Here is a 27,258-nt window from a genome sequence, read left to right as displayed (position 1 = left end):
AGGGTTGGCATTCACCTAGGGAAGTTTCCCAATTTGGCGACTCTCCCCTATGACAACAGGCTGAATCTACAGGTCCTTGAGACATAAGCCAACGTGTTCCGCTCACAGTTAATAGCGGTGTGGAGTCTAAAAAAGGAGAAACTACAGTTTCTAAGGGAAAAGAAATGAAAATAATTTACTTGATTAATTATAAATTTTTCTTATTATTCATGTTCCTCGTTCATTTACTTACAATTCTGTTTTAATTGTTAATTATGTTATTTCATAGCATGTTTTATTTCCCCTAGTGTTGTGATTTTCTTTAATGAGTTGTCAAATTTACCCATTTTCCCTTATGACCCTTTCAGATGGCAGTGTGCATAATAGTCATGAGGGCAGGTGTACCTGTAGGGCTCCTCGTGTTTAACGACTCGCTCATTTGGCCGTACGCGTGGGATATGTGGACCCACTGCTCGGTCAACTAGCAGAGGGGCGTTGTTGTTTGTACATAGTGGCAGATAGTACCAGGGGACGCCATAACTAACATGGACCGTAGAGCATATACTAATGTAGTACATCTTTTGTCTTTTTGTAACTGTACCCTTTATTGTCCTTTACTCGTTTAGGAGGATGTCTAGCAACTTAGTTGTTAGTTTTTGTATATACCTCCTTACTTTTGTTTTAATAGAAATGTAATGAACTTTGTCCCTGGTGTAATAATTTTTTTGATGCTACTAATGATATTACTACAAATATTCCTATTATTTGTGTCTTGGGCCTCTTTATCGTTAATTAATTAGTATAAATTTATTAAATTTGCGTTCCCCTTATATCCCTAAAAACGAGGGTGTGATAGTTGTCACCATCAAAGTGCAGAAAATCCAACCGCAGGGTGGGAGCCTGGACACGCCAGTCATCATGAAGGAAATCTGGATCGGCATCGTCCTTGAGAGTCTGATGGCCATCGCAGTCATCCCATTCATTGCACCTATCCAACACATTCTGGCGGCGGTCGTCGAGACCCACAACAAAGGCCGGCTGTTCTGGGGTAGGTGGGTTAGTTAACAAAGTACAGAGCATATCCGTGACCTCCGTAAGTTGATTTTGAACCGTGGAGTTGTGAGAGTGCTGCCAGGTAATGGCATCTTCACACTCCTTAACAGATTCGGCAAGTTGATGGAGGCGGGTACCGTCGGCCATGGTAAAACCAACGGTGAAGTGAAAGAAAAAAAATTTGAGCAGGACGAAGGCAGCAGGGAGAAGAACCGGCTGGCTCTGATACCAAATGTGGTGGACGTGACTTAGTTTTAGGGTTTTTTTATTGAGTTTTAAGGAAAATGAGGAACTACTGACGAAAGATTTACTGATTGGTATTGAATAATGCAGAAATAAAGGGAAAAGTGAGCATTCGAGAAGCTCGTCTCCTGGTTACAAGCAATATCTAGTGGATTTTCTTCATACCTCACCTACCCACTGACCCTCCTATTTATAGCCTTTCCATTCTGGTAATAGATCCAACAGAATGGCCAGCTCACTACTCTTCTAACAGCTAGCATATTCCCTCATAACAATACACGAGAAGCAACAAATAAAACATAATTGCTAAAATAAAGGAAAGATAAAACTGTTAGTATTTTGTTGTTGGTTACATTCTGGTTGACAAAATCACTTTATGTAAGTGTTGATATGATAAGTCTTGAATTATTCTATTCAAGACTCCTTAATTGCCTAGTTTGTGTTGTAAATATAACGTTTTGTTGTAGTTTTATGTTTTGTCTTATTTTCAGGTCTTAGTTGAAATCTAGTTCAAAACACTTGAATTAGACCTGAAAATATATCAAGGGTGATTTGGTCATTTTCAGAGTTCAAAGTTGCTCATGCCAAGTGAAGAATCGGCTACAGCAAATAGATCGATCGACTTTATAATCGATCGATCGAATCATCAGTCGAAGAAAAATCGATCGTGCGAGATGCGATCGATCGAGACATGGCAACCACGAATGCGATCGAGCGAAATGCGATCGATCAAATTTGGATATTTTCGGAACAATCTGGAACAATGTTGACATGTCACTCTTCATTGATATTTTAAATATCTTAGATATTTTCTAGATATTTCCTAGATATTTTTTAGATATTTTCAGATATTTCAAAAATATCTTAGATATTTCCAAAATATCTTAGATATTTCCTTATATCTCTTATCTTATCATATCCTATCCTATCCTATCCTATCTTATCCTATCCTATCCTATCATATCTTATCTTATCTTATCTCTTATCTTATCTCTTCTTTAAATTTTATTTTGTAAATCTCATCCTCTATATATATGAGGCATGGGTGAGAGTAATATTGTAATAAGCATGCATCTTCTTGGGACTTCCATTTTCTCAGGTGTATCTTCTTAGTTAATTTTAATGCTTTTCATTTCTTTTATGTAATCCGAATTCCATACTTTCAATATATTGTTTTTAGTTTATTTTGATCGTGTTTCTTTATTATTTTTTATGCTTAAATTAGTTTACTTCATGTCTAGCTAAATTAGTTCTTAGGGTTTGATCAAAATCCTCTCCAAAAACCATGAAGTTTTCTTGATGTTCTTGAGTTCTTAATATGTTGATGATTGTGTAAGGCTAGAGGATTGCAAAACACATGCTAAAAGGTTTTGTTTTCAATATTTCAATCCATTTATTCATGAAAAAGAGTCATGCTTGTCTATGAGTTTTCTTGGATTCATGAGTAAAATCAACATTTTTGAAAGAGAATGATGTCTTGTGCAATGATGCTTTTTGACATAATGTGTGTTTTCTCATTAGAGTCACCTTATATGGTATACTAGGGAATACCGGTCGTTTCACACCTTTGGTAGTTTAAACCGTTTTTTAATTATAGTGTAACTTTTACGTGATGCGTTCGGTGTAAAACTAGATACCTTATCATTGTGGCCTAACTAGGGTTTTCATATATTGTGTATGCTTATTAGAATGTGTTGTAGAGTAGTAAGTTAGGGAGCATTAATCACTCCGCACCTTTCGTAGTGTAAACGTTTTTCAATTATAGACTAATCTTTACGTGGAGTTGATTAATGTAAAACTAGGTGCTTTATAACTACGTCTTAACAAAAGTGTTTTCATGTCGAGGTCGTCGTAATGGTTGACGCCCATTACGCGCTCATATCATGTATGTTAGGAAGATCCATATAGACTTTAAGCATTTAATTAGTTGAGGATTGGACAAGATCAATACCCTAAGTTTTTCTCTTAATTTGTTTTCATTTTCCGCTATCATTCCTTCACTTTATTGTTGTAGCTTCAATTCTACAACCCTTGCTTTTATTTTTATCTTTAAGTTAAGTTAGATACGCTCTTTAATAGTCCGTTACGCAAAACAACCAATAATCTCTGTGGTTCGATCACTCTTACTATAGTACAATCGATATGTACTATTGCGAGTGGTAAACTTATAAATTTAAAATCCACGTAGCCGCTTGGCGCGCTACCAATTTTTGGCCTTAAACAGGGATGCCATATTTTCCAGAATCTTCCAGATATTCAGAGAGTATATTGCACAACTTGGAAAGAACCTTAATTTGGCAATGTCAGTGTCAACAGTAACAAGAAGGCAATTTTCAGTTGATCCAGAAGATTCTGCGTAGTTTACAAGTCAGCAAAAGTCGGATCCCAGTTTTCCGTCCGGACGGCCCAACAACGCTTCTAGATGCCCGTCCGTGTCTAGAAGATTTAGAGCTTCAGTGCACCCGTCCGGACGGCAGGGCAACACCGTCTGGATGCCAATCAGAGTTCTAAAAGGAGTTGAATTTCCTTTGCAAACACGGATCGGGAGTCAGGCTGCAACCGTCCGGACGTGGCCTTGTTCAGGAAAGTTTGAAGCTGTTTTGGGAAAGGCGGTTGCAGTTGACCGTCCGGACGCTCTATACTATTGTCCGGACGCTGCCTAGAGAATTCCGAATTTTAAATGTATTAAGTTTTCTTAAGCCTATAAATAGAGGTCTCTAGGCATGTATTCATTAAGTGAATTCAGTATTGAATTCCATATAGCTTAGAGAGGGTTTTTAGGGAGATATTGAAGATCTGCTAGCTCTCTAGCTGTTGCCGATGTGCTGCATTTGTGTTCGTTTGAAGTCTATCTTAGGGAGGAGCCATAAAGATAAGGTAAAGAAATTCATTGAAGACCCCTCAAGTAGGTGACTTGGTTGGTAGGCGTTCACGTTGGGTTACGTGTCAGAGTGCAAGATACGATCGCTACATATGGGTATGTGAGTGTTAGTGTCTTTGTACTAGTTTGTCTTCTAAATAGTGGAGTTCCTGGGTTTGGCTGCCTCGAAGTGGTTTTTCTTTTAATCGAGTTTCCACTTTGTTAGCGAAATATCTGTATTCTTTAAATTCCGCATTTACAATATTTTGTTACACTTTGTGCACACACACACGGTAAATTAGAAGTCTTTATTTTTCAAAAACGACACCCATAACTTCAAAACGCAGTATTCTAGAACCCTCTCTGCCACGTCGTTACTAGATAGTTCCAGAATTACCCTTCTTCCCTACCCCAATAGTCCTAACCGAAGCATCTCTCAATTATACCCATAACATGGCATCATTCAGTGAGCCTGAGGAAATTCTCCTTCATCGATTTCGTCCTCAGAACAACTGCTCTATCACTAAACTGCTAGTTCAATGGGCTGGTCAGTCTCCGAATGATGCTACTTGGGAGGAGTACCATTCCCTTAAGTAAGCTTACCCTCACCTTGTGGGCAAGGTGCTTTGCCCACAAGGTGAGGGTAATGTAACGAGCTCTCCAGTGAACTCGCCACTTGGATGGACACGTGGAGAAGAGCTGGTAGCATAGCAAGAATAAGTTGTTGTTGTGGCTAGCTAGAATTGAGGCGCATGCAAGAAACAAGCATTGCCTAGTGTTAAGATGTTGTTCGTTTAGTCGTTTAGACTTGTATTTGAATTCATGTTATAAGTCTGTTATTTTGTTTGGGCGGGATTGATGCGAGAGACTTGTATAAAAGGGGAGGGAAGTCTTGTGAGAAGGCATTCAGTGAATTGTAAACGAATTGGATTCGATGGCTCATTGGCTCCTCGAATTGCCAAATTCTCTGAGTAAAGCTCGTTCTTCCATTTCTTTCTCTTCACTGATTCCAATTTCTTATTCTTTCTCTATCAATTGCTTGTTGAATCTCAATAACAGTATCAGAACTGTTACATAATAATTGAAGAAAAAAGTGGTGAAAACACAAATCTTGAAACTCGAATTCTTCTCAAATTTGTGTTTATCTGGATCAGACTCAATGTGTTTGTAATTTGAGTTTTGTTTTCCTAATCAAAGTCCAATACTAGATCAGTCAGAGACCTAAAAGAGCTCAAATTTCCATAAGAAATAGTTCCAAATTTGTCCTTTGTTCTGTATTCTCGGAAACCTAGCTATTGTTGAATTTTCGGTGAATTCTCGAAAATGTTTGTGGCGAGAGTTGAGAGAGAAAAATGAAGCAGAATCAAGGGCAATATTTGGGCTAAGTCGGAGGACGCTTGGTTTGGGGTCGTGGCCGCCCACGTGTAGATCCAAGTGCGGTAGGTGCTCGCCCTGTAAGCCTGTGCACGTGCCGATCCACCCTGGTGTGAGCACTCCCCTTGAGTACTACCCTGAAGCTTGGCGATGCCAGTGTGGGAATAAGCTCTTTATGCCTTGAAAGAATAATTTAACTAGACTGGTCATGCATGGCCATCTTTTCTACGTTTGGGGCAGAGAAGCGGTTGGCCAGCCGGTTTCAAAGAAGAGAGAGAGAAAGAGAGAGATTTCTTTGTTTTCAAAGAATAAAGAAAAAAAGAAGAAGAAGAAGAAGAAGAAGCTACATGGCTTATTTTTGGGCTTAGATATGTTTAAAGGGATCTAAGCCGGAACCGGCTACTCTCAAGTTCTAATGAACTGGAGAGGATCCGGATCCTAGAAAGACAGGGCATGGTTGTGTATCCTCATATTAAAAGAATAGTTTATGACATCATATTTATTTTTGGAAAATTGCACTATTAGTTCTTATGGTTAGCTTAAATTATAAATAACTTTCTTTGATATTAAAATTTTAAGGTTAAATGCCTTTGACCCTGTGTAATTTAAAAAATTTATTTTTTTCCTTCTCGATTTCAATTATAGATGGTAATTGCTAAAAACAAAGATGGTCTCTCTGTCCATCTTCCATCCATAAAATTAATAAGAGTACATGTCAAACCAATAAGAAACTAACGCATGGCAATATTCCTTACTAAATTTTTTTTTTAAAAAAAAGGTGGCTCTATGGCATTAGAGTGGTTTCAGTCACCCCTAGACCGGATCAAATAGAGGCAGTCAAGCCAACCCAAGGCCCTTAAGGGTGGTTTGGCCACCTTCTCACTAGACATAGGGTGGCTTGAATCACCTCTTTTTTTTTTAGGAAACTTTACAAACCCCCCATAAACTTTCACTCAATTTGAATTGACCCCCTAAAGTTAAAAAACTCTCGATGTCAACCATCAAACTTCTAATTTGATGCAATGTCCCCCCGCCCCCCATTAAGGTTTGGCGTTAAATCAAATGCCAAAAAGGGTGAAATAACATTTTATGCCCTTGAAACTTTTATAAAATTTAAAATTTACCCTTAATTTTAAATTAATTATTATTATTTTTTTAAAAAAAAAAGGTGATCCCACCATGTGTTTGGTGATCCCATGTTAGAGACCCAATTTTTTTTTTTTTTTTTTAAAAATAAGGGTATTTTCGTCATTTTCAATGCATCCGTTGGGATTTAACATAAAATCGTGACAGAGGAGGGACATTGCATCAAATTAGAAGTTTGATAGTTGAAATTGAGAGTTTTTGAATTTTAAAGATATAATTTCAAAACACCTGGAAGTTCAAAGTGCTTTTGTGAAATTTCTCATTTTTTTTCTTTTTTTTTTTAAAAAAAAAGATTTAAAATTTTTATTTGTTTTTATTTTTTCTAATTGAATAAGAAATATTACCGCGTGTCAATTTTTTATTGGTTTGACAAGTACTTCCGTTAATTATATAGACGTGGTGACATTTTTGTTTTTAACCACAACAAAAGTATCATTTTTTTTTTTGAACAAATAGCACGTGCTATTATCAAATCTACAAAGTACATCATGAGTAAAAGGATAAGACCCCTTAAACTCTAAGCCAGAAGGATCTGACTTAAAAACGGCTGCATGCGCAAAAACATTAGACCTTACCAGAATTACATTTAAGCATCTCTTACATTTACGCTCACTCTCAAATAAAAGAGGGCCGATCTAGCATCGAGCCAACTAAAATTCCAATAAAATATGAGTAATACACAAGCAGACTGTACATGAAGAAACAAGGGAATAAACAACACAAACAGACAAAAGCCACAAAAATCAAGCTGCCAGCAGTAGAAGCAGGGGCTGAAACTGCCGGAGACGGCGGCGCGTGACCCACACGCGCCGTCACCGATGCCACCCAGCCGCAGATCAACCACCGTAGCCCCCAGCCCCACCGTGCCTGGCCAGAAAAATGCGGAACGTGACTGTCACGCGCGCCAAAGAGCAAAGAGCTCTCTGGCGCGTGCAGGCCACGCGCTGGACTCTGACGACCGGCGTGACCAGGGCTTCCGGCAGAAGGAGCGGACGACGTCGCGGAATGCGGCTGAGGGGCGCGTGTCTTTGAGAAAGCAACGAGATTGAGTAGATCTGGCATCAAAAGTCGAAGAAAAATCGTTGAAGAAAAGGCCATAACCGCCGTTGAAAAACACGAACAACCACCACATTCCAAGCGGGACACCTTGATTTAGCATTCCTGCCTGAGACGAAAAGAAAAGAGAAGCAAAAAACCAAAAAAACACAAGAAAAAGCCACCATAGCCTCGAAAGGCTAGGGGAAAGACAACCACCACTAGCTCTATCAGGGGGAACAACACCTCCACAGCCCAAAAGGTTGGGAGAAGTCAAGCCTCCACTGAGAAAACTCAGGGAGGAGAGCAAAAAAACCTTAGTCCACATGGACTAAGGGACACAAACGAGCCGGGGGGAGGGAGGCGGCCTCCCTCCCCCGGCAACAACAAATTCTATTTTTGGGGGGCTCTGGGCAGAAACGAGAGGAAGGGAAAACTTCAAGCCCCGATATGTATGGGGATTCTCTACAACAAAAGTATCATTTACTATATGAATTGAAACCAAGCCATAAGCAAGCTCGAGCCACCCATGGCCAAGGGCGGAGGGAGGGGGGTCGAGAGCTCGAAAACCAAAAATTTTCATTAATCCCGATAGATTTTTTTCTAAATACCTTGGTTGTCCACCCTCAACCACTTATCAAAGGGTATCTACATTACACGATCAAAGCATTTCCTAGACTAAGTTGACCGGACTTCAATCGTTCATTCTTTCACCATTTCTGATTTTCAAATTTCAGAAACTTTTAGATTAAATCTTGACTCTTCAAAGGAGGAAGACAAACAAAACGGTGCGTTAAACGCTTTTGACAAAACGCTCTGTTTCATTTAACTTTTTATTTATTTTTTTTAACTAAACGTGTTGTCGTGCTATGCGCTGGGGTGTTGCAAGCTGTTGCGTTGGTATGAACTTTAGTTTAGTTTACTTTTTGAGCAAACGCTGCGTTTAGCCTTAATCCTTAGGTTGGGAACCTAGTATAATATATATTGCAATCTTGAACTTTGTGAGTTGCGATTTGGAAGCTAAATTCATATGGCCGTCACTGCAGTACGTATTTTTATTCCTTCAAAAAAAAATTGTCAAACAGGCAAATCATTCTTCAAACTTGCTCAAAAATTTATCAAATCAACAAATCACAAAAAGTAAGTAGCTATTTTTTTTTTTAGGAGGAGTAGGTGAAAAGAAAGAGACCTATTTTTAATGATTTATCTTCTTTGAAAAAATTTAGGTATACTGATTGGTTTTTAAATAATAAAAAGTGTCCATCTAAGTTTTTATATTTATATTTATATTTAAATTATTTGTTATGAAATATATATATATAATTGTATAAAATATACAATTATAGTTACTGGAGGTGAACAATAATGATTTCATTTGTTCTGATTAAATTTTAAATGAGCTAGTGTCATGGTAGATTTAGCAAATACGAAATATGAAAACTCGTCGATGACAATTGAATAAATTAACATTAGGCATGATAAAATAAATTGTAAGTTACATTTATATGTTTTAAACAATAATTAAATTTTGTTAAATTGTTTATTTATTTCCTTAGTTATATTTTTAATTAATTTTTGTTCAACTTTAATTTTTTATCTTACCCCCAGTGAACTAAAATCCTGGCCCTGTTACGGCCCGTGGCTAGCCAACATTAGGGTGCCCAGACCAATACCTGGAATATGAAAGAAAATTGGAATACAAGTAGCCAAAATAGAGTCAAAAAATAGATTGCCTTGATGTAAAAATCCCCTGAAGGCTGCAAGCAATGAACAGAGCTCCGAAACACCCTTATAACATTAACAACAAATTTATAGAATCAGGAGCCTGCAAATTTAATATTAACCAAACCTTGAATAGAACCGCTAAGATCAAGACGAGGTGCATATTGGATCAGATTCCTTGTCATCTAATGATAAAACTAAAGTGTTAGAGGTAGAGCAGGATTCATCCAATGTGTTAGAGTTAGATCAAGGTTCTTCCTTTGTAGATAAACTCTAGATTAGCTGAGTTGTAACAAACTGGGTATCTAGAGTTTGAGATAAGATTATATAGTTCTCTGTTACAAGTTAAATTCATGTAAAACATCTAGTCATTATCTAGATGATTCAGTTCTCTATAAATACAACACACTGCCATACGGTCAAGTAGGCAGAATTACTAATATTCTATAACTCTATATGGTATCAAAGCCATCTCAAGACTCACGTCTATGGCCACTCCCACTTCCGAAGCTGAATCCAATCAAACCTCACCTCCTGTCCCAACCCTTACTCCCGCCTTCTCTATCCCATCTTCTGCAACCTCTATAGCCCTTCAAACTGTGCATCATTATGTTTCTGAAAAACTCAACCAAGATAACTAATTCTTATGGCAATTTCTTATGGTCCCCTTCTTAGAAGGACAAAACCTCTTTGGCTATGTTGATGGAACTCATCCACGACCACCTCAGCTTATTCCTGATTCTACATCCAGCCTCCTCGTTTCAAACCCGGAATATCACATATAGTATCATCAAGACAAAATGATCTTCAGCACTCTCATCTCCACCCTCTTGGTTGAAGCCTTACCACATGTTATTGGTCTTTCCACTTCTCGGGAAGTCTGGCTCACCTTGGAGACCCTATTTTCTGCTCAATCTCAATCAAGAATCATGCAGCTCAAACAACAATTGGCCACCTTAAAGAAAGGGGCTCTATCAATCTCCGCTTATTATCAAAAAGCGCAGGGATTCTCCCACCTCTTAGCTGCAGTTGGAAAACCCATGGAAGCTTCAGAGCTTGTCTCCATCATCCTTGCTAGTCTTGGTCTAGAATATGATCCTCTTGTCACTTCTATGACCACACGTCAAGACTCAATCTCTCTCAGTGAACTCTATGGGTTTATGCTCTCTTATGATATGCTTTTAGAGCAACACAAATCAGCAATTGATTTGAATATCTCCATTGCCAACACTACCCAACGTCAGAGCCCGTCCTATCCCAGGAATCGCAACACCAATTTCTCTTGTAGCAGGGGGCGTGGTCGTGGTCGATGACCACCTCAGCAATATTCTTTTTCTGGTCTTGGATTGTCCCAACGTCCTATCTGTCAAGTGTGTCACAAGCAAGGCCACACGACTGCCACCTGCTGGTTCCGGTTCGAGTAAGGATATCAAACTGACTCTTCTCCAATGAATGCAAACCTGGTTTCTATCCCCTTTACATCAGACTCCCAATGGTATCCCGACACCGGCTCCAATGTTCATCTTACTAATGAACTCTCCAACCTCAACATGCATGCTGAGGAATACCTTGGCACCGACCAGATTCCGAGTAGGCAATGGCCAAGGTTGCATATCTCAAATTCTGGTTGTGGACTCTTACCTACTCCCACACGTAATTTTCATTTGTTCTCTCTCTTTCATGTTCCTCAAATTCAAAAAAACCTTATCTCTGTAAATCAATTCACATGTGATAACTATGTTTTTATTAAATTTCATCATACTTTTTTCTGTGTTAAGGACATTCACACCCACCAACTACTTCCTCTTCCAGGTCTCTTGCTGCCTTCGTTGGTGAGAAGGTCTCCTTGGATCAGTGGCATCTTAGGCTTGGCCATCCTGCATCTCTTATTATCAACCAAGTTGTTCAGTCTAATACTCTACCCGTGTCTCCATCAAAGTCTTCCTCCGCTTTTCCTCTTGCAACTAAATATGAAGTGTGTGCTACTTTTATTCGTTTCAAACAACTTGTTGAAACATTCTTTAATACCAAAATCAAATCAATCCAAAGTGATAATGGTGGCGAATTTCTCCCACTTCAATCTGCACTCACTTCCATGGGAGTTTCTTATTGACTAAGTTGTCCACACACCCATCATCAAATGGGAATGGTCGAAAGAAAACATTGCAGAAAAAGGAGCGAAGAAACTATACCAAAGAGAGTAAGTATGGATGTACTTACTGATGAATGATTCTATGTTTCATTAGGACTGTGTGGTGTGTGTGTGTTTATTGCATGTGGTTGTTCTTGCATTGCATGATGTGTTCAATTAATATAACGGCTGAAGAGATAGCCATCAACAAGCTGATGTAGTAGCAAGTGGAAGAAGGCTAATCAATGGACCCAAGGGGTTCAGAGTGACCCAGGGGAGTCCCAAGTCCTAATAAATAACTAATGCTGGGACCGGTAGGATTCCAGTAAAAACAGGTAAGACTTCAAAGTGGGAGGCAACAGACGTAAACGAGTTCAGATAACATAGGACAAGAGGTCTGAAGAAAGATGATCATAAAACATCAAACTAAATGGTTACTACGATGCATATTCATACAACCCTCGCATGTGCATTCTTTATGAACTGTTATTTGTTTGATGGTAACTTAGATATGAAAATAGATGACTCACTTTTTTGTCTATGCAAATATGATAACGCCATATTTGCATAGTTACTGATGCAGATCTAGAAGAGGAAGGCATGGACCCATATGCCAGTTTTAATGGTTTTTGAAACCATTACTGAAGTAATATGTGCTAGCTTAGAAATTGTTATGCATATTTATGTGTGCTTTATTTCAAGGCTTGTAATAATTATGACGATGTTTTGTTTGGTGTATTTTTATGTTGTATGTTTATGTGCTATTTTGTGGCACTTATTTTTAATGCACCTAGTGTGCAAATAGCGTGTAATGATAACCTAAGCAACTTTTAATTAATGTTTCGAGGTATTTCAGTCAACTCTAACGTGTTATGCTATCAATTCCTAAGTCTTTAGAAGAACAAAAATATATTCCGCTGCGAGAGTTATCTCTGATGTAGTAATGTCACGTGGGAACCGAAGGTTTCTACTTACGAATTTGCTGGTTCAAATTCGGGGCGTTACAACAGAGATACAACGAGAACTCTCCTCTTACAAGCCAAAGGTTGGTGTTTAAAACAAAACTTTATTCTGACCAAATTTTGCACACACAAGTATTATATAAGCTTAGAACAACCCTCTAAGCATAGGATAAGCATTTAAAGAAGTTAAATAAGTAATAATGACAAAAAACAATAATCAATTAGGGCAGAAGACAAGGGGACAAACAGTCACCTTAGTGCTTGTAAGAGGAGAGTTCAAACGGTCATAACTTTTGGCACGCAACTCTAACCGGACTAAAACCTTTTTTCGTTGAAAAGATAAGATTATGAACTTTAATTTAGACCTAGGAATGTGTTGGAAATGATGGATAATTGGATGGCTACAAGGGGTTTTAATCTACCTAATAACTGATGAAACTAACCCACATCAACTTGCGAGTTAAAACATACATTTAGAAGCTTATTATTTAGATTGATATTTGTATAACACTTACGCTCATAACCATGATTGTGAGAATCATCTCCATATGGATGTGAACCATGATTGATATTATTATTGCTTTGTTTTTGTTACGCCCCCGTTTTGGGATATAAGGGGAACGCGAACTTGAGCTACAAAACATCCCTATAATTTAAAGCATGCACATAATTTTCCAAGAATAGTGCATGGCTATATTTCATTATATGAATATATATAGTAGTTCTTTAGTTATTACATCATATTTTCAGGAATTTCAAATAAATATGCACAATACAAAAGTTAGGCCGGTCTTTATCGATCTATTGCTCTTAGGGGTGGGGTCTATGCCATCCATAAAGAAAAGACTCTGGTCTACAGTGTCATCTAAAAAGATTGGGGGGAAAAGGGGTGAGTTTGACAACTCAATAAGGAAAACACAACAATAAAAGTGTAATTTTCTTTTTAGGAATTCTAAATAGAGTTCAAATACTTCTACAAATAAAGAAACAGTTAAATAAAACATAATTAGATCAAATGCATGTATCATTTATATAGCGTGTAAGTTTTAACCTCTCTTGGCCCAATTCCGCTTTTAACCATGAGCGGCACACGTTTGGCTCGTCCCAAATGACAACTATGGGCTCATCCTGTCGTCACAGGGGAGAGCTATACCGGGTTGGAAACTTCCCTAGGTGAAGGCCACCCGGCCTATAGCCCACACTTTTCGTCCTTCCGTGTGGTTGCCATGCTACCCACATAACACATAACACATAACACATAACGCATATATGATCCGGATCGTTTATGACATGGTACGGCGGGGGTAAAACTGTGTGCACATGTAACGTATACTATGATATCATCAACCTTTGCTCATATGGTGCACATGTAACACATATACTGTGATATCATCAACTTTATTCATATGGTTCACATACTTTGGGAATTATGATTTCACCAACTTTATTCATATGGTGCACATGTATCAAATATAAACCAAGTATGATCACATGAGATTTTAATCATATCATATGACAAGAGTATTATTATAATGGTAATATAAAAAGACAAGTAATATTAAAAGAGTTGAAAGAGTTTAGAAAATTCCTGACTTTTTCTTTTGAAAAAAATTATATTAAAACTTCGCTGGGGTTTTGAGAGAGTGTTTCCCTTACCTGGTATTTTCTGAGCAGTATTTTAGCTACCTTCTACCTAAATAAATTGCAAGAAGAAGTTTAGAGAAATATTCTGAGATTTGAAGCCTAAAACTTAAACTAAAGTATCCTATAACATGCAACCATAGATCTCCAAATTATACTACCTATCAACATTACTACTTAATAGACTAAATCGTTAACATTTTAAGAATTTCAATAAGAACTCATTCGACCTAAACCACATAAAATTCCTCCCCAAAAATAGTAACTCTCTTGAATTTCCTAATCATTAGTCCAACACTCCATATCCCAAACAAACCAATTTTAGTTAAAAAAAACCTTATAAAAGCTTTAACATTAAAAAGCTTTTATATATATATATATATATATATATATATATATAAGATAAACATAATAGCTTACCAAATTTAAATAATGAGTTTTATATTTCAAAACAAGTTAATAGAATAACAACCTTATTTTATTCTTATAAAATTCAGGCAGAATAACGACATTAGTATTAATAACGCCTAAAATACTTTAAAATATTTTTGGACGGCGTAATGATGCTTTTGTAAAATAGTGACTTTTTACTCGGGCATTATAACGGCGCTTTTATAAAAATATTTATTTTTACTCGGGTATCATAACGGTGTGATTTATTACTTAAATACACACTTGAAATACCCTGTTAAAAAAAAAACAACATAAAATATGAAAAATATTAGAATACTTTTTAAACTCATAAAATCATAAACATTTAAAATACTAATAAAATAAACAAAGCTATATAAGAATTTACCAAAGCTAAAGTGATATATTTTTTAAATTTACAATAGGTTTCTTTTTTCTTTATTTTGTTCTTATCTACTGAATGTTGAGAGAATGGCTTGTTCTTGTATTTAGAAAAAGTGAGTAATATAAAACAAAAAAGGGATGACTTACAAGAGAGAGAGAAAAAAAAAAGTGGTCCTTTTCTTGTCTTTCTTTTCTTTGCTTTTTTATTGCTTCATTTTTCTCTTAGTTGACCAAGACTCTTCTTTGCTTTTCTTTCTTAACTCTACTTTCTTTTTCTTTTTCTTGATCTCTTATCTTATTCTTTTCCTTTTCCTTTCATTTTACCCACAAAACACACCCACACCGTCACACGGAAGAGAGAGTCAGAGAAGAGAGAGGGAGCGAGTCTTACTTCTTCTTTTAGTTCCTTTATTTTTGGGTTGTTGGACGTGTGAAGGACTCTTCTTTCTTTTTCTGTGAGTTGGCCGAAGAGAAGAAGAGAGTTCTTTGGTCTTTTTCTTTCCACTTACCGGAAATACAAGAAGAAAGGAGAGAGAAAAAGGAGAGAGCTTGAGAGAGTTCACTTTCTCTTCCTTTGAGCTAGCCGAAACAGAGAGAAGGCTAGAGAAGAGGAACGTTTCTGCGGAAAGAAACAGAAAAGAGAAGAAAGAACAGCTGCTGTTCTGGGAGGAAAAACAGAGGAAGTGAGGCGTGAGAGAGTTTGTTTTGCTGCAAGAGAAACAGAGAGTAACCGAGAGAGAATGAGAGCTTGAGATGTGCCATGAACGTGAAGGGCTACCTCTCCTTATAAACAGATTTGGACGGCCCATATCAACCCTTTTTGATCGCATCAAACGGCTGAAAATCAGCTTGGACAACAAGTTTTGGGGTGAAGATATTTTGTAGAGAAGGAAAGGGGAAGAGTACGAAGGGGGCTATATCTACCTTTGGAGAGGTTTGGACGGCTGAGATGGCTTGAGAGAGCTCAGATCTAAGGGTCAGGAATACTACTTGGGCAGCAAGTTTGTTCATGGAAAATATCTTCTCCTCCAACCGGTAGTACAACATGTTGCATTCTAACTAAACTATGATTCTATTTAGATGGACTTCATTTTGCCTTAGGGGCTGGAACTAACGGACTGGGTTGCAAAATGGACTGGACTGTGAACGTGTGGGCTAAGTCTAACATGGGTTGGGCTGGGTTTTATAGAAATAGAAATGGGCACACAAATGTTATATCTGTATTTTCGTCCTATTTAAGGGCAGTATGTTTCACGGGTATTTTTGCATCTTTAACGAAGTCCAAAAATTGTGAAATTTTGAGGGTAGCTAGAGGATTTCGAGACGAGCATTTTGACTTTTGAATCGACCAAAACGGAATTCGTTTGACCCTATTTTCATAATTTCAAAGTTTAAGGTCCATTTAAAGTTTTATTAAACTATAACTATAAACAATTAATAAATGAATATTTATATTTATATTTATTCTTTTACTTTATTATTAGATCTTAAATTATATTTTAAGATATTTTATTTAATATTTTAAAATACGGGGTGTCACAGTTTTGGTGAAGTAGAAGATGTTGTTTGATGTGCCTCCACCAGTTGATCAAATATGGAGTTCATGGCAGCAAAGAGCTCTTGCAGTTTCATGCATTGCTAAACCCAAACTTCCCTCCAAATGAAGAGGAGTACATATTCCTCTAAAAAACAAGAGGAATATACCACAATTTCCAAAAAAACCACCCATATTATTTTTTTTTTCTTTTATTTTTTTTTAAAAGAAACATATTGTGGCTGGTCGACCATCCATTGGGGTCGTCGGCCAGCCAAAGATGGAGCTGAGAATGGTCGCACCATCTCTAATGCATTTGGGGGTGTGCTGGCCACCATCGATGGGCTTCGGGGGTAGCGAGGCCACCCATTGGAAATGGTCCGCCACCACCAGTTTTCACGTTTTCTCCTTTAAAAAAATAAAATAAAAGAAATAATGTATGGATTTCTTAGTAATTTTGATATTCCAATTAAAGTATATGTATTGTCACAAAATTAAGGAGTAGGAATAACTATTCCATTCCACTCTCCTTATAAAGTAATAACTATTCCCTTTCCAGACGGAATACTTATTCTACAAACCAAACAAGGCCTAAGTATTTGGTGAAATGCCTCAATGAGACCCTACATTATGAAAACCACCCAATTTTGCACCATTGGGTCCCACACCCAAGGGACAGTCCATAGGGGTGATTTTGTCATTTCACGACCACAAGGCAAGGCTTTTCTTGTTAATGCCAACTATGTCATTGTGTGAATTCATCTTCACATAAGTGTCACGACCATTGTTTTGAACACCATACCACTCGTGACCTAACTCGGTATTCGACACGGGTTACCCCGTTGAGACCCAACTCGCTCATTATGTTGGAATTTGTTAAGTCAGGGTTACATATAAATAGAAAGTTGATTAGTGTTTCTGATTGTAACAGGACGATGACACGTATCATGGGAAATAAGAGGTGCTAGAGTGTGAATGCTGAGGCTTCATCTTCTCCTACCTAGCGCAAAATTGAGGCTGAGACTGAGGAGATGGATGTCTCGACATCAGTTGAGGGATCCACCCCAACACAGACGACGGAGGCCATCGAGCCAGCACCAGAGGCGCCACTGACTCTCAGGTTCGACACCACAAGGTTTGCGGACATTGATGTAGCTTCTTGGTATGCCAACCGTTACTACGCCTGAACCCTTCTCATGGAGCGTGGGGCGGATCTTCCGGACATTAGGAGGCGCTCTTTATCAAATGAATTACAAAAGCCTTACAGGATTTTCTTGTTCCCTATGAGATTAACACTTGCTCCCCACGACCAAAAGAAGCAAGCTCAATTGTTTCTAAGAGCTGCAAATCCATTTCACCTGTAGCTGAGTTTAGGCAACCAAAACAAAAACAGGAGCTAAGGAGTTCAGAGCTTAATCATAGCACTACCAACCTTTCACATGGAATTAAATTCATAAATAGCCACAAGTATGTGATAACTGCACAATGACAAAGGAAAAATAGTATTCTAACCAAGAAAATCAGAGCAATATTGTCACAACAAAAGTTGACTAGCGTGCATGAGATCAAAAGTATACAGATAGGGAGTGAACATCTAATTAAACACAGTTTGTAATTTCTACAAATCCGCAATAAATGGATAACACTCAAGAGTTATAAAACAAAGATGCATCTGTTTTATTGCAATTACAAAATTGAGTACAAACACAACAAGAGCAATGAAAATTGCATAGTATGAGTTGCACTATCTACACTTATGCCAGAGCCGCCAAATCAATCCTCAACCTCTGCTTTGATCTCTCTTTGTAACTCCTCCTTGTACTCCTCAAATGTTCCAGGGTAAGCACTCACAGTTCCATTTTCCACAACCCAAATTTCACTCCTCTCTTCATCGTCGCAAACCCGAGATATGAGCCTAGAGTCATGACTGACCAGGACAACTCCACCAGTAAACTCATCCAGTGCATCAGCCAGTGCGTCAATGCTCTGCATGTCTAAATGATTTGTAGGCTCATCCAATAGCAATATGTGTGGCTTCGACATGGAAATTGAAGTGAAGACAACCCGTGACTTTTGCCCTCCAGATAATTTTGCAATTGGGGTGAGGTGATTATGGCTGGGGAGTCCAAATTTTCCAAGCTTTGCGCGAACAGCCTCCTGCTTGCTAAGTCCCTCTTGATCTGGATGAAGACGAAGAAGATACTGCACTGGTGTTTCCTCCATTGTTAGTAGGTCCACAAAGTGCTGTGAATACCTCCCAATCCTCAACTTCTGACTCCTCCGTACTTCACCCTCTGTTGGAACCAAATCACCTGCAAGAAGATTCAGTAGAGTAGATTTTCCCGCTCCATTTGGCCCAACAATAGCAACACGTGTTCCCATATCAATACCTACATCAACATTTGCGAGCTTGAAATCCTCTCGGTTTGGGTAACTGAAACTGACTTCAATTAGCTGCAAGAGTGGTGGTGTGAGCTCAGTAGGTTCGGGGAAGTGGAACTCCACACTGTAATCTCTCCATTTCTTTGGGGCCTCTGGCAGAGGCTCATCCTCATCAACCTTTCCCTTTGCCTTGCTCTTGGATGCTTCTTTTGCAGCATTAAACTTAGCCCGGTCTTTCACCTTCTCCTGCTGAGCACGATTCCCTGACCTCTTGGCTGCTTTAATTTGCTTCTCATAAGTTTCAAACTTCTTGTTCATCTCTTTGCGACGCTGCTCGTACCCACTTTCAAACTCATCAAAGTTTCCACGATATAATTGAAGCTTCAAATCATGGAGATGAATGATCTCATTGCAGACAGAGTTAAGGAAATCCCGGTCATGTGAGACAACAACAAGAGTTTTCTTCCACCGACACAAGTACTCCTCTAACCAGAGAACGGCCCTAAGGTCAAGATGGTTTGTGGGTTCATCCAATAACAATAGTGTTGGTTGCACGAAAAGTGCCCTAGCCAATGATATTCTCATTCTCCAGCCACCACTAAATGACCGGGTTGGACGACCCTGCATTCCCTTGGTGAAACCCAATCCGGCAAGAATCTTTGATGCCTGAGCCTCAGCTGCATCCGACCCCAAGATCTGCAACTGCTCATACAACTCAGCAAGCTTCTCTCCTTCGTCATCCCCATTGCTATCTTCAACTTCATTCTCACCCTCAGCAGCAGAAGACAAATTCTGCAAAGATGCAACCTCATTTCGGAGCTTGACCAGCTCTTCATTAGCTGAAACAACTGCTTCAAGTGCAGTTCTATCATCACCAACCACTTCTTGTTCAACCAAAAGAACATCAATATTCTTAGGTACTGGAATCTTCCTCCAAGCAAGGAGCTTTAATAATGTAGACTTTCCCATTCCATTGGGTCCAACCAAACCGTACCTTTTCCCGTGAGATATCTTTACTGATGTATTCTTCAAAAGTTCTTTACCCCGAGCTGCCACAGAGAAATTATCTATAGTTATATCTTTGACATTGGCATCAGCTTCATCACCCCCATCAAGAACTGAGGCCCGACTACCAATAACAACAGTAAAAGCATCGCGGTCATCCTTAAGGGCCTCCCGTTTTGCATGCTCTGCTGCATGGGCAGCAAGCACATCCTTCTTTTCTCTTTTTTTCAACTCTTTTTCATTCATCAATATTTCAAGTGCCTTTGGGTCACTCCTCCGATTGGATTGCTTCAGTTCTTCTCCAGAGGCATCATCATCCTCATCATCAGAGGGAGGGAGATCAATGTCATCGGTGTAAGATGACACTTTTTTTGGGGCGGCTTTGGTCTTAGGTTTGCTAGAAGTAGCGGCCAAGGAAGAGGAAGAACCCTTTTTAGGCTTATCAGGTTTCTCGTCCATACTGGCTAGCATCGCCGAGACCGAGAGCTTCTCTTTCTTCCCATCTTTCGAAGCGTCTTTGCCACTCCCCTTAGTTCTGGTGGTTGCACCGTTCTCCTCTGGCTTCTTCTTTCCCATTGCAGCAACCGATCTGGTGAGAAGAAAACAAATAAAAGACATGAAATTCTATCAACTTGAGTGATTTCAATTAAGTTCATCATGAACACAAACGTACACTTAGACCCACATTAGGCCTTTGCAGCAAAGTTTACATGCTATAAAAAAAACCACAATTTCAAAAGAAACTATAGAGATAAACTGATAAAGCAAGGAAACATAGAATTCACCAAAAACTTACAAAAATATACATGAGAATTACAGAATTATTGCAACTGAAAAAGCTAAATACGATTGGATTATTCGTTCACTCTCCAAACACAGAACAGAGTATGGAAGAGATCCAAATCTCGGAATCGGTAAGCTTTTCAATCCGATTCCGCCGTTTGACGGCCTAATATAGGCCGGTGGATTTGGAATCGAATTCAAAATCTTATAGATCTCAAATTCACAAAAAAAAAGAAGAAGCAATAAAAACAAAGCAATAACATATGTGAGTACGCACAGAAGCTGAAAGTGATCGTCGAAGGTAGTACCTGGAAGAGAGAGCTGAGTCGTGACTCGTGAGAGTTTAACGTCGAGCGGGAAGAGGAAGAAGACGGTCGGCTAAATCCAGAAACTTTTTGTGCTTATTCGGGAATAAACATATTTAGCTTTTGATTTTCTGTTTGCGTATAGGAGATATTTTGATGAAAAAGGGAAACGGGCTTTGGCTTTAGGACCAGACGTGACATCTCGGGTCTAAACCCATAGAAAACTGGGCCACCAGGCCCACCACAAAACCCTCCCTAAAACCCTAGATTTTGGAACTGAGCTGAACGAGCGTCTATGGCGAACAGGCGGTGCCTCCACACTCTGAGCCGCCGCGCGTGGACGCTATTCTCCACGAACACCAGTATCCCTTCCCTCCGAACCCTACTTTCACTCCCCATCCAACCGAACAAACCCATAGCATCCCAATTCGGCCGCGGTGTCACCACGCGATGCCCCCATCCTCGGTATTTCTCGTCCAACAGCGAAAGCGAAGACGTTTCGGAAGACGACGACGATGAAGACTACGACGAGGAAATGGACGACAGTGGCGAGGACGAGAGCGTTGGGAATTCCTCAGCGTCGGGTTTGAAGAGAGAGTATTCGCCGGAGGAGAGAGAGGCGGAGGCCGCGGCGATCGGGTACAAGGTGGTGGGCCCGCTTGAGCGCTCCGATCGGGTTTTCAAGCCGTACGAGGCGGTTTTCGCGGTCGTTCAGGTTCGTCTTCGCCATTTTTTGTGTCGTTTTTGATTGGGTGGTATTGAGTTTCAATGTTTCATGTCTTTCTTTTTCTTCTTCTTCTTCTCCTTCTTTTTTTTTTTTTTACCCATAGATTGGGTCGCACCAGTTCAAGGTGAGCAATGGGGATTGCATTTTCACCGAGAGATTGAAGTTCTGCGAGGTGAATGAAAAGGTGGGCTGCTCTTGAATTCGCAGGTTCAGATGCAATGATATGTGTTTTCTACTGTTGCGTTGTTGATTGGTACGCGTAAAGATATTGTTTCTATATGTTATGAATAGGATAATTGGGTTTTTCCTATATGTTATGAACTTTCGGAATGAATGATTTCAATGTGTCTTCTCAATAATGAGACTGGTGTTCTTGGGTTCTTTGATCAGCTAAGTCAAAAGCAGATTTTATCTCTATAAGAAGAGCACTTCAGTCCCAGCTTCGTGCCACATTATTTCCTCTGCCTTTCTCTTTGTTTGTACTCTCCCTTTTGCCTTGGGAGGATATCTACCTCTCTTTTGTACAGCTTGTCTCTTCTTCTCATCAATGAAGTTCCGTTTCTTATAACAAAGAACGAAAAATAAAAGTAGATATCAAAAGAGAGGAAACTGATTCCATTTTTCAGTCTTGGTTTACCTTTAAAGAGGAAGAGACTGTATTTGAAGTTTCACAAAACAAGTGGAAGACTATGTCATGCTTAGGAACAATGGACGTTGAGCAGCTAAGAAATAATGTGCTTATTACATGAGTGGCTGGAATGCATTTTTAGGATGGAATTAGAAGTGTGTATGTTGGCAAGAAGTCATAGGTAATGCTAGTTTGGGAGAAGATGCGATACTGGAAGATGAACTTGTCATATGCAATGAAAACAGCGTTATAGGATTTGTGTGGCGAAATGGAATTCATGCAATTGAGCTTACTTTGCTGAGTTGAGTTTAGGTGGTCAGAGTAGTATAGTTGGGCAGTGAGGCTATGTTGAAATTAGTGTATATGTAAACCAGTTCCGGAAGAGTAATAAAAAATCTTAATGGTATTAGTTACCAGTTTTATATTTCAATTTGACTAGGCTCTTTCGCATCATGCTGATTACTCTCTCTAGTATGACCTTGTTAGAAGCCTGCAGATCACAAGTTCCTCTGCTGGTCCACAACAAAGCAAACAAGCTTCCTAAATTCTTGCTCACAATGCTTACAAGTTTTTAAACCAAAGGCATTGGTTGCACTCCCTTTGGAGCTTTTCAATAAATTTTTCTTATTAAGAAAAGAAGAAGAGCAAATTAGAATCCTATCCAACATGACAATTGGCAATTTACAATGTCTTGAACCTTTCAAGTCATGAAATTAAATTATTTGTTATGCACCCAATTGGGTGTTACACCAATTCTGTGAACTACATCATTTCCTCATTTACCTGTTGGAGCATGTCAAAAAAATAGACATAGCAAGTCAGCCTATAGAAACTTCTTAAGTTTATTTCCCTTTTTCATTTCTGCTCTAGCCAATTTGCCATGTAATAGCTTGTCTACCTTACCAAACTAAATGCCATTGAAGGCATTTTTTGGGGCCGATTTGGGATTGACATTGTTTTAAAATTGCTTTGATTTTAATTGTTATGGTCTTCTCTGTAGTTTGATGGCAAAGATATCTAGTTTACTTTTCAAGCAAAAATTCAAAACACCGTCTTTTTCTTTCAATTAACCTATTATTGTGTTGATGTTTCAATGTCTTTGTCTGCTGCAGTTAATTTTGAACAAGGTTCTCTTGATTGGCTCCAGTACTCAGACCATTATTGGTAGGCCCATTGTACCAGAAGCAGCCGTTCATGCAGTCGTTGAAGAGCATGTAAGTGCGACACTAATCTTACTCTCTTGTGTCTATGGCAATACTGCATGTGTTCCCAAGTGCTCTTAATTTTTTCTCAATCATGTTGGTTTCATGGGTGATGTTTCTTGCAAAGTTCATTCCAGAGGAAGAGAGGAATTTCAAAAGTGAAGAGTTGCTTAATTTTAGAAGAGACAGTCAATATATTTGAGTTCTGAGAGCAATAGTATTAGATACCCTATAGGTGGTTCCTTTCCCTAAATTTAGGGAAAATTTGAAAAAAGTTACAAAAAATCACCCACTTCAGTTTCCCTATATTTGCTCTAAACCCTTGAGTAGCTACATTGGGTAGCACTGTAGCTACCCAATAAATTATATAATGATAAAAATGACAAAAAGTAGGAAAGTAAGAAAAAGAATAAAACAGGAATAAAGAAAAAGTATTTGATTGATATAGGGAAATATAAGGGAATCTATTGTGAAATATTTTTTTATAGGGAAGCAAAAAGTAATTTTGTTTCCTAAATTTAGGAAAAATGATTGGATATCTGCTGCTAGTGCTTTGAGAAAGATGTCCATTGAGATACGTGGAGCCGTAAAAAAAAGTCCATTTCAGCAAGAACTTTTCGTCTAAACAAACTGTAATTCAAAGAGAAGTAGTTTATCTAGCTTCACAGATACCAACTGCTGTGTTATATTAACCTTTTTCTGATACCAACTTTATAATAGGGGAAAATCATGATATAGAATGAGATATTTCAAAATTTTGATAGAGCAGAATACTAGTCAACTTATAGTTGCTAATTTGCAATCATACTGCATGGGTTGGCATCAATGGTTGCTAATAAATTGCTTTTGCATAATTTTAACCTTGATTTCAAATTGCTATTTGGATTACTGAAAATTTTGAAATGATAAGACAAATGACATCATATGGGTGCTGGTTAAGATGGTTTGAATATGCCTGACAATATAAAAAGAGAAAATAGAAAACATATAATGTGTGACAACATGGAGCTTCTGTATACCCCAAACTAGCGATATAGGTTGAGAGGGTTTGAATATGCTCAAGAAACCTCTAAAAACACCACCTAAAGGTGTTATTGCAAGTTGAAATTTTTTATGCAGATCTCCTAATATAACCATGTTATATTGTTGTGCTGGTACAGAGATCTATATAGACCACATTGATTAATTTTAGTTGCCTATGAGGCAAATTACCCTGTGATCACTATGTTCATGGACATTATAGCTGTCATTTCTACTTTCTCTTTTCATATCGTCTGTCACCAAAATTATATGGCTTTTTTGAATCACCTTAAAGGTTATGGCTTCTCTTATTCCTTTGGCATTAATACTGTTCTTGTGTTTCTCTTTCTCTCAGGCATTAGATGCAAAGGTCATTATTTTTAAGAAAAAGAGAAGGAAGAATTATCGCCGCACCAAAGGACATCGCCAGGTATTTCTGAAATTAATTGTCTAAACTATTTTATTGTGCTACATCATGGCAATAATTTTTCTTGACCCATGGTTCTCTTTTTCAGGAGCTGACTAAATTAAGGATAACTGATATTCAAGGAGTTGAGAAACCTGAAAAGATAGTCACCGCAAAGCCTACAAAGGCTGCTGAGAAGAAGCCAGAAAAGGTTCCAGTCACTGCATAAGAGGGATTTTCCCTGGCTATACTTTGACAATAATGCTGTCCATGCTTATAACTTCTGAGTTGACTTTCTGATGCTATACAATGAGCATGATTCCATTCCTAAGTTGGAGCATGTACATATTGGATTCATGTGAAGCAGATAATCATACCACCAATCCAATTGTGTACGCGTTGTAGGGGGCTGGTTGCATGACTTTTGTTTTCTTTGTATTTTTATATTCAGTAATTTGATTCATGAAACCTTCTGTAGAATCAATCAGTTTTGTTCCCAAATAGAGATGATTCCAAGGTCTTAGAGAATTACATATCCATTCGGAAGAAATACCTATTCCTTACCTTTTTGAGAGGAAGTAATGGCGGTGCAACCAAACAACAGGATAATTATTCCATTTCTCGGTCTATCCCTGCATGCCAAGCGTGCCCTAGGAGTCTAAAGGATAGATTGTAAATGTGGTTGCAAACCTATGTACTGGATCTTCTTGTATGTTTTCAGACTGGCACTTTATTTGGTTCTTGTACTACTGCATAATGATCATAAGCTTTTAGCTTGTTTTGATTTTAATTCTTCTAAAGTCAAACTTGTTATCCAGGTCAGACTGTAATCCATTGATCCTGAATTTTTTAAATGACTTTTTGTGGGTATTTGAACTATGTTGTTGAAAGATGAAAGTGCTTGAAACTGCATAAACAACTTATCAGTTGATTACATCTGTATGTTTGGTTAGTGGAGTGAGTATTATGCAGATGCCCTTTTTTTTCTCTATGCAATAGTTTTATGCAGATGCTTATCTTCTCTGCTCTCGTGTTCTTTTTTTTTTTTTTTTTTAGCTTTAAGTGTGACAAGCCTTGAGTAGTCATAAATTGCTCCCACTACTTGTCACTTTCATCCTTTCTTTCTTCGGCTTGGGTGGGTGTGCAGTTCAGTCTAGCCCAATACCAATTGGATGTGTTTGGCAATCATGGGGGCCTTCGTGAACTGTGTCTTTTGCTTCGACAAATGGCAAAACTTTTAAGGTTCTTTATTAAGGTGGCCGATTTAGAATACAACTCAATTTTGAGTTCCTGGTTGGCTGCTGACCGACCAAAGGTTGGCTACACAAATATCCTAGCAGGATAGTATTGATTGCCCCAAAAACATTTTGCAGTAGTTGAGATGCCAGTTCAAACGTCTTGCTGGGATGCATTTGGTTTCAATTTAGTTCTATTTGGGAGTGCCCTTTCTTTTTTCTTTTTTTTTAATCATGTTTTTAAATTGCAGGCAATGGGGTACATTTTTTATTAATTGCGTTTTAACATCTATATTTTTTTCTAACTACATTTTTTAAAAACTGCTAAACCAAACTGGCATTTAAACTCTGTCACGAGTAGTCCAGCGCCAGCTCATGCAGTGATGACGTGGAGGGTATAAAGTGTAAATAATATTCTGTTAGTTGGTTTTGGTTTCCAAATTCTGTTAGGATGCAAGGCTATTGTGAGAGGGACGGTATTGAGAGAATCTTGTATAAATGGGGAGAAGGGTGAGAGACAGGGCATTAAAGATATTTGCAAGTTGTTCTCTATCTGCAACTTATTCTCTTGTATTCACATATGGTGTCTAAATGATATCTTTTGAATGACCCCTTAAGACTTCTTGTAGGAAGGCCGCGAAATCTCTAACGAGTATCCCGACATCTTGAGCCTCATACATAGAGAGTTGGATTCTCACTATGTGAAGTCACTTGACTCTCTATCCTCATTTTCAAACATCTAATTAAATAACTCATTTTTGTGTGAAGGGTTGAATCCCCCGCTATGGGAAGTCACCTGACTCTCTATCCCTCTTTTGTGAGTTTCAAAAATTCAACTAAATAGCTCAAACACAATCACTTGGGCTCAAGCTCAAGGGAAATTTAATTGCTTAACTCTTTATCATCAATACCACCAACAACGTCTGAATAAACCAACAACTGCAACTTGTAACTTACTTTACTACTCTCCCTGAGCAACAAACCTGATGGTTGCAACAATGAACTAGCCGGAATATGCTCTGAACTGGCAAGAGAATGCTTTGAATAGGTAAGAAAGTGCTCTGCACCAGCAGGAAAAAACTCTGAACTA

At 38.4% G+C, this 27,258-nt stretch overlaps 2 protein-coding genes and 1 non-coding gene across 3 annotated transcripts; 2 read left to right on the top strand and 1 right to left on the bottom strand.

Moving 5' to 3' along the window:
* Positions 1-10,449: 10,449 nt before the first annotated feature.
* On the top strand, positions 10,450-10,588 carry LOC133869992 (small nucleolar RNA Z247). The gene has a single exon (XR_009900613.1). It is a non-coding gene; the product is annotated as a small nucleolar RNA Z247 (small nucleolar RNA).
* Positions 10,589-18,006: 7,418 nt separating this feature from the next.
* On the bottom strand, positions 18,007-21,109 carry LOC133867829 (ABC transporter F family member 4-like). Its single transcript, XM_062304593.1, has 2 exons — positions 20,954-21,109; positions 18,007-20,451 (listed from the first exon to the last, which is right to left on the bottom strand). Exon 2 carries the CDS (start codon positions 20,436-20,438, stop codon positions 18,249-18,251), a length of 2,190 nt encoding a protein of 729 aa, XP_062160577.1. The 5' UTR covers positions 20,439-20,451; positions 20,954-21,109; the 3' UTR covers positions 18,007-18,248.
* A 16-nt stretch (positions 21,110-21,125) lies between these two features.
* Positions 21,126-25,746, top strand: LOC133867830 (large ribosomal subunit protein bL21m-like). The gene is made up of 5 exons (XM_062304594.1): positions 21,126-21,665; positions 21,781-21,861; positions 23,418-23,519; positions 24,883-24,957; positions 25,043-25,746. Exons 1-5 carry the CDS (start codon positions 21,246-21,248, stop codon positions 25,160-25,162), a joined length of 798 nt encoding a protein of 265 aa, XP_062160578.1. The 5' UTR covers positions 21,126-21,245; the 3' UTR covers positions 25,163-25,746.
* The last annotated feature ends 1,512 nt before the right edge of the window (positions 25,747-27,258 follow it).

This window comes from Alnus glutinosa, chromosome 5 (genome assembly GCF_958979055.1).
Source record: "Alnus glutinosa chromosome 5, dhAlnGlut1.1, whole genome shotgun sequence".
Taxonomy (NCBI): Eukaryota; Viridiplantae; Streptophyta; class Magnoliopsida; order Fagales; family Betulaceae; genus Alnus; species Alnus glutinosa.
This window is presented reverse-complemented; position numbering and strand designations above follow the sequence as displayed.